Here is an 8,259-nt window from a genome sequence, read left to right as displayed (position 1 = left end):
GAACGGAGCTTAAATTGAACAACTACATTTTCGTAATAGTATGGGGAAACGCACCGAGATGTCGAAACGTAATGTCGTAAGTTGATCGGCGATTCTCTGGCATAGGAATTTGGCTAAACTTTTTTTGTTAACTGTTACCTATTTAATAATACTTTTCGCATAAACTCACATAACAACACATTATGTATCTTTTATTAATGTTTGACATGAATAAATTTGTTGATCGTCATTTGTCTTAGAGTTCCGTGTACCAAGGGAAATAATCCAAGATGTCGATCTTTTCCTGAAAAAAACTTGAAATTTTCTATACCTGTGTATTTTACGCACCCCCCACTTTGGGTATTAAAATTTCTGAAAAAAAAGTGTGCAAATTACATGGGTTTTTATGGTAATATAAACACATTTCTTAGATTTTTGTGAAGAACACGATAAATCTGAATATATTTATTACAGGTGGCTAGATAACATAATCTTTGATACATTGCAACCTTCAAATGTTTTTTAATGTCCCATAAGTAATACTGGAGACTCAGAGTGGACTTTTGTTTGCACCCTGTCCTTCCTTATTAGGTCTTTCTGTCCCAGAAGTTTGATGGTGAATTTCTTCTAAACTAGTTCAACTGGTGTCATTTATCTTGATATAATTAACTGTCAAAGAAACCAGACATTTCTGTATTAGGTGGGTATTTTTTTCAATAAGCAGTGAAAAGATTTTGGTTCCATTACAGTTGTTCATTAAAGCTTTTCATCTTTAATTACAGAATTTTTAAGCGAAGTAGACAAAAGATTTGGTCTCATGCCTTTTACATTAAGGTAAGTATCACAAAATGTTTTTTTGCTGGCATTTAATAGGCGAGTGGGGCATATAATGTAAGGGCTGTTCCAGAAAAAAAGACATCCCCCCCTGGGCCGGCACTTTTTCCAGACCCCTACCACCCATAACTTCAATAATCAGCTGACCCCTACCACCCGTAATTACGAATTTTGTTCCATACCAACGACCCACAATTGTTTTTTAGTTTAAAAAAAAGGGAAAAAAAAAGTAGTACCCACATACCATGTTATTTAAATAGTTAATTTATACCCATATACTATTAAATTAAATAATTACCGTTGTTTTACTATCATTTGATATAAATAAACTAAAATTTAGTTTAATATATATATATGTGTTGTATTCTTTTTGTGCTTTTGCTATATATTATATACATAGAGAATGCAAATGGTTCTGTCAAGTGTCAGCAGAGTTGTACTATACATTTAATCTTCCGAGCTCCAACCACGCGAATGGGCAGCCATTTTTGTGAAGAGTGATAACAGCGCCCTCTATCAAGATTGATTTTTTTTATCATAGGAGTTGCGTCCCTTGACCCACATACCGGAAGCGACTTGCAAGCGATACAGTAATGTCACGCTGCCAAAGTTTCAGCACGTATTTCAATAACGCAAATCTACATCCGAGCTTCAACCAGATATTTTCATATCACACCACCATGTAAATTAATTAATCAGGTTTTATTTATTTTTTAAATATTTTTTTTTATTTCTCCAACGTACAACGACCCACAGAAACGAAAATACAACAACAACAACAACCAATAACTACGATTTTATTCAATGTTCAACCACCCACGTTAACAAAAAAAGTTTGCCGTCCCAGGGGGGGATGTCTTTTTTTCTGGAACAGCCCTAACCATGGCTATTGTGTTTGTCCCCAATTCAAGGTCATCTCTAGATCTATAGCTATACCTTGGGAAGTCCCTGTTTTAGGGTTCCAAAATTATGGCCACAATCACTCTACACTATTTATAGAAATCTGTCATTTCATTCCTTAATAGGTTTTGAACTTTGATCAAGCTTTATAATAAAGAAAGGTTAAGTATAAGAATACCTCGGATAAGTTTATAATTCAATTTGCAATGTTGATTCACCATTTTTAGCTTACCTGTTTGTTAAAAAAATGACGTATAAAACAAAGCTTGTCAGTAAAAAAAAAGTTTACAAAACAAAGGCTGTCGGCACAAAAAAGTATTCTATACAAAATTTGGTGGGACATAAAACCAATGGAATAAGAATGTTTGTTTATAATATTTATTTATGATAGTGAATAGTGTCCCACTAGTTAGCTTTAGTTTGTTATCTTGTTGAAGGAGCTAGCTGCAGTCTGTGTCATATTGGCCATATAGAAATGGAAATTTTGTGCAAGAGAAAGAAACAAGTTGTGTCTATTAATACTTGCAGGTTGTCAGAGGATGAGAAGAAAGCCAAGATGGGAGTTGTGGAATGTGTTAAGCATGAACTAATGCAGCCGTTTGCTGTACTTTATGAGAGAGATGGTGAGTTGACTAGAATTCCTATATCATCTAGACTTTCTGGACCTGAATTTTATAGCATGGCTATTAGTCACTATCTGCTCAGTCGGTTAACGTACACCATAGACTATGTTCATTGCCAACGGCATTCATACAACTGTATACGCTGTCAAAATGAAGGTCATTCCTTATTCAAGATAGATCATCAATCTTTGTTACAGGGGTACATCTAGAGAAGATGAAATGTTGAGACCCAAATATAACTTTCATTTTGACCCCTCGCCTCACTTTGGGGGAAAATTGCTTCAGGGTATTTCTTCTACAATATTTTAAGTAGTATCGTCCAACTTTTATGTAACATAATAGGGTTCCAGGCCAGTATGAAATGTGTGTAGGAAGAGCTTTTTTAAGGTGATTTGTTTTTGGAAATAAATGCGTTGAAGCTATGTTTTGATAGGTTGCATGTGTTGATAAAGTACACTGTCAAATTTCTGTAAGAGCTGTTCCTGAATTAACAGTAGGGGAGGGATTGGAGGCACTTTTAAAGACCCCACCATTCATAAATGCTTAAAGTGATGTAATATAAGGAATGGTAGGCATCTGTATTTAACCTCCCCACCAATAATATATGAATTCAAGTACCTCCCATCCTCCACTTCATAAATTATGGAAAAAGACCGAAACATTTTAATTGATTTTGCATGCTATTATGTGTTCTACTGAAAAATTGCCTTCATAAGTTAATAAATTTGCTCTGTATGTTGTAGGTGAATTTGTTGCCCAGTTCAAATACACAATGGTACTGATGCCCAATGGTCCCCTCAAGTTGACGGGTATGCCATTTGACAGTGACCTATACCAGACAGACAAAACCGTGGAGGATGAAGAACTCAAGGTAACTGCTTATATGTATACACCGTTATAAGTCCAGGGCACAAGATGAGCCAGTGAATTTTAAACCTTGCATTGTACAGATCAGCAGTGTAGAACTATTTTGGGGTCACAGAGAAAACCAGGAGAGCTGTTATTTTCACTATATGTATTTCTTTGTGTGGCATTATGTCGTGAGACGAAAACATGACATAGTATTATGGAACTTCAGTGTTGAAAAAGATGTTACTTAATTTTGTTTTGACTTTTGGTTAGAAGTGTGGATGTGTGAACTGTATATGATGTTTTTGTAGGCACTCCTTGCCCAGTCAGCATCACGGAAGGCAGCTAAGAAGAAGAAGAAAAAGGCAGGAAAGTCTATGGCCCAGAATGCTGCCCCCGAGGAAGATTAAGTTATGTTAAAATCATGAAAAGACGTGATTTGTATGTGTTTACTAGAACATGGTGGAACTTTTCTGGACTTTGCATTGGTTAAGTTAGATGCATGTGGCACCATGAACAGTGTGATAATGATAGAGACTTTGATATTGGAATCTGGAATGATGGTCTCTACCTCCAGCAGGAATACCCCTGGCTGCAATGTGCTGTAAGGCAGCTGATCTCAGGCTCTGGTACCGTGGTGGCTCACTGTACAGTCTCCTGTAAGCCTTGCTTCTATGCACAGGAGATTTAGAGAAAAATGCAGCTTGGGTATAAATATGCATTTCAGCAGGTATAAAAGATATTTTGAGGTTATTATAAAATAACTCTTTTGGTTCACTTTTTTTTAATTATTAAAGAATTTCGCTTTTACACTGAACAATCGTGTTTCTAGTTTTTAATACAGCGTAAATATCAGTTTGGCTTAACGATTATATCAGGCGTTGAAAATGATATAGTGACAAATTTAATTATGAATTGAGAGTAAAATGATGTATAAGATTTTGTTGAATATCTTAATACGTGTACATTGATTTAGAACACACACTTGCTGTGTTTTTGCTTCATACTATAATGTACAGGATATCTTTGGTGCAAATCGCATTGGTGTTGGGTGAAGGTTAATTATTGCAGAGCAGAAAAGTCGTTTTAGGCTACATAGTGGCAAAAGATGTTGGTTCAATATTTGCTTGGTGTTTATTTAAAACACTGAATCAGGAAAGGCTGCAATTCTTAATCGGCTTCAAATGATATTTTTTTTTCTATCCTGGCACATAAGTACTATTAAAATCACCTGTTGATTAAAGATGATACCTAGTAAACCTGAAATGACTTTAGTGAACGTTTTGATCTGTATTAAGAAATCTTCATCGACTGCGTGATAATGAATTGTAACATCATTTACTATTGATTGAAACTGTTTCACTGCATAGTCCAATTTTTGTTTAATGATGGACCATATTTATTTTTTATATACATCTATTTCATCTATGGTGGATCAATCCAATTTAGTTCATTTTATTTCTTGCACATACACGTTTTGTCTGTTCAAAATATTCTTTACAAGACCACGGGTTTCTATACATTTGGTGAGCTGAAGATAAAGCGACTTTGTATGTAGTACAATGTTAGTGTTCTAATCCTTAAGTCTTTTGACTGAAATCATGTCTTAAGTCTGTATTGGATTAACCAAATCTTAATGCACAGGTGTGTTCACAGTTAACATTTCATTTCAGTATTTTAACAAATGACAATTAAATGGGGAGAATTTTCTGATCATGTCAATGAAAAGGTACTTTACTGTTCAGCATTTGATGTTATAAACCGACTATTTGATTATAACAAGTTTTTGATATTCACACTCAAAGCTAGATCACTATAGTAGTGTATTAAAAGTGAGGGTTGTTGATTCACCCAGGTGGAAGAGATGAATAAAACAAGTGCTATCATTGATGTCATGTGTTGCTTTTCATTTTTACAGCTATAGTTATTTATAGGCCAAGATCTCTGACAAATCAACATGTTATGCGTTCTTCAAAGATGTTTCTTATACATTTAAGTAAACAAATGTCTTGTTGAACTCGCTGATTACAAAAAAACTTTTTTTTTGAAAACGAGGTGCATTTTACAGATGATATCCAGGGGCCTGTTCGTTTATGTGAAACAACTTGTTTTGTCTGTTTCTAAATGCAACATTTTCAGGTATAAATCCGGACGGACCCGCAAATGTTTATCAAGGCCTTAACAAGGCTCAACTGACAAATCATCTTACTATTAGGTCTGACCTTATTTCATAAACAAACAACTCCTGTCCAACCCATCAGAATAAAAGAAAGCGGCCAGATTGACAGCATTAATTGTAACCCCTCCACTGATCTACTGTCGGAGGGTATTGTTGGGGTTGGTATCGTATTAAATTAAAACATTTCATATCATCACACCACATGTTGATTAAGCGAAAAACCTGTTGAAATTCAAGGTGAAAGGTCAAGGTCACAAATGAAATTTTATTTCTGGTAAACACACGGTCTTCACCATAGGGTCTTAATTCAGTCTTGTAAAATCAATAAATTGGAGCGTTTTCCAAGGTGTCTTTTGATAAAGAGGACATCAGCTGCATTGCAACACTTGGCACCTTGTTCTCTTCAAATTATTATTTCGGCAAGCCTCTTTTAGCGATATATTGCAAGAACGTAAAATCAAACGAACCAAAATAATCCTAAGACTATTAAACGATGTTCAGAGTCCAGGTCAAATCTGATTATCGTATAACTTTTCCCTTGAGGATCTTTGTGACAAGATTTGTATACACCCATTTAAAAACGTTTTGCTTTCACTTCCAGGGCGGGGCGCACATGGTGTCCATTTGATAACCACCATTACCCAACAGTCATTTACAGAGTTATGCCCCTTTATTTATTTGCTGAAACAGGGTCCCCTCTATACCTTTAATTTTCAAGGATTAACTTCATAGGAAGGTGAATTACCATAAGAGCTTGGACAAGTTCGATAACCATCACTTTCAAATTGTGACTTGCTGTGTAATGCCCCTTTATTCAATTACTGAAACCGTGTCTGATCTATGCCTAGAGTAAATTTCAATGGATTTATTTCAAACTTAACAGGAAGGTTTTATTATAACCATAAAGGCTCTGACAAGTTCGATAATCACCATTGTCCAACCAGTTTATGGAGTAATGCCGCTTTTTAAATTGCTGTAACTGTAATATACGGAGTTATGCCCCTTTATTTAAAAAGAAAATGGCACAAACTAGCAATAGTCAACGTTTTAGTTTCGGTCAGGCATGTCTGCACTCCTCGATAGGCACGTGCCGAATATTCCTTAGGTCAGTTTCGGTTCAGATCGGAGGCTGTCGGGGCTTGGATTTCACACCCATGGACGTAGTTGGATTCTATGTTTATATATATGTATATATTTAAATTTGTTGACTTCGTTTGATTTAAACATATTTTATTGCAAATAATTATTTACAAAAGAATTGGACACAAGTTTTCGCAACTTATCACAGTCTTTTTCTTCAAATACATGAATATTAAAAATAACTTGATAAGGTAATTTACGCTATAAATCATCACGAAAAGGTTGAAGCTCTCTTATTAATAGATTGCGATGCTGGGTGTATAGGGGACAGACACAGGGGAAGTGACAGGAGTCTTCACATGGATTACCATGCACATTCAGCTGTATTAGATAAATTTGGTCTAAATAGGTCATAGTTAAGAATTGCGCATAGTTTCAAGCCTAAAGTTTGGTTGTCTTAAATGGAATTTCTTGGGGTTATAACGGGAAATATCCCCAATGCTATCTGGTATGGTGTCGCACAAAAAAATCGAACTGTACCGTTTTTAATTGTAAAGAATAGGGATAATTTTCTGTTTTTCCTTCTATTACTTAGTTGAATCCAGCCAATTTCATTAAATATATGTTCAATCTTTGTGTATATGATTGGTAGTCCTGTAACAATCGTGCAGCGTCTATCTGAATAAAGGGCCTAACACTGAACCTTGGGGAACACTGGCGTTTATATTTCTTACAGAAGAATGTGAATCATGAATAAAGACGGATTGCTTACGCAATAAGATAGTTTGTTATCCAATTAAGAAGACTGCATGAAATACCATGTTGATGAAGTTTGTATATAAGCCCTATATGCCAAACTCGATCGAAGGCCTTTGAAAACTTGCATAAAGTAAAAGCTAACATCATAGAATTGTACATTTCAATGAGTTGATGCGTACAAGAATGACTGGGTAATCCAGACGGAAATTTGTAAATAAGATTATTAGAGTTAGAAAAGTTGTAAATAAGTTTATAGACTGCACGTTCAAAAATGTTTCCAACACAGCTTAATAATGATATTGGTCTATAATTCGAAACATTATGAGCGTCGCCAGACTTAAAGATCGGCATGCCGTTTGCTAATCAAGACGTTGACTGCGTTTGACATCCAATTTCGAAGAAACTATGTTCTGGTTCACAATTATCAAGTGTTTCTCCTGGTAATATTTATGTATTTATCAGTAGCATTGTTATTGAGATACCACTTTTCAACGCAGCATAAGATCAAGACGTCATAATTTCTGCTGTATTCTATGACACAGATAATGATGTTAATATAAGCAGTACACCGATATCAGCACTAGATAAATTACCCAGCTGTGTGCCATAATTAATCAGTTTTTGACTAAAAAAGTAACCAGAAAATCAATTTAAGAAATGTATATAATGATAGAATCCAATGGGAAAAATGACCTAACGTAAAAGAAGCACTTCACTGTATGCGTTACACATTAAGCATACGATCTGTTCCTTTAATTGTTTCTACCTAAGCACGGAATTAGAATAGTAATGATACTATTGAGTAACAGAACTGACCACACATCAATTTTGAAAGATAATAATCAATTGCATATATGTGAACCACAACCTTTAATCTGTATACAAGTGTACACTGTGTTTTAAGCTCAGGACTTATTCGAACTGGATGAAGCTTCTTAAATAATTGTTCTCTTTCTAACACAGCTGAAACATCTAAATCAGTTAAAGAAAAAATGTCTTGAAAAACACAAAAATAAAAAGTTACCAAACAAGAGTTCTTTGGAGTAAAGTCACAAA

General features: G+C 34.9%; 1 protein-coding gene across 1 annotated transcript in view; it reads left to right on the top strand.

Annotated features, from left to right (window-relative positions):
• The window catches only part of LOC110450394 (proliferation-associated protein 2G4-like), a 26,461-nt gene extending 22,821 nt beyond the window's left edge, over positions 1-3,640 (top strand). The window contains exons 10-13 of the mRNA XM_021497880.1: positions 762-813; positions 2,242-2,336; positions 3,080-3,207; positions 3,497-3,640. Of these exons, the coding sequence (XP_021353555.1) occupies positions 762-813; positions 2,242-2,336; positions 3,080-3,207; positions 3,497-3,595 (374 nt within the window). The 3' untranslated portion in view covers positions 3,596-3,640. The remainder of the gene's footprint in view (positions 1-761; positions 814-2,241; positions 2,337-3,079; positions 3,208-3,496) is intronic.
• Positions 3,641-8,259: the final 4,619 nt, after the last annotated feature.

The sequence above is a fragment of the Mizuhopecten yessoensis genome, unplaced genomic scaffold (assembly GCF_002113885.1).
Source record: "Mizuhopecten yessoensis strain PY_sf001 unplaced genomic scaffold, ASM211388v2 scaffold5197, whole genome shotgun sequence".
In the NCBI taxonomy this organism is placed as follows: Eukaryota; Metazoa; Mollusca; class Bivalvia; order Pectinida; family Pectinidae; genus Mizuhopecten; species Mizuhopecten yessoensis.
The sequence above is the reverse complement of the archived record's forward strand: the minus strand, read 5'-3'. Positions and strand labels throughout refer to the sequence as shown.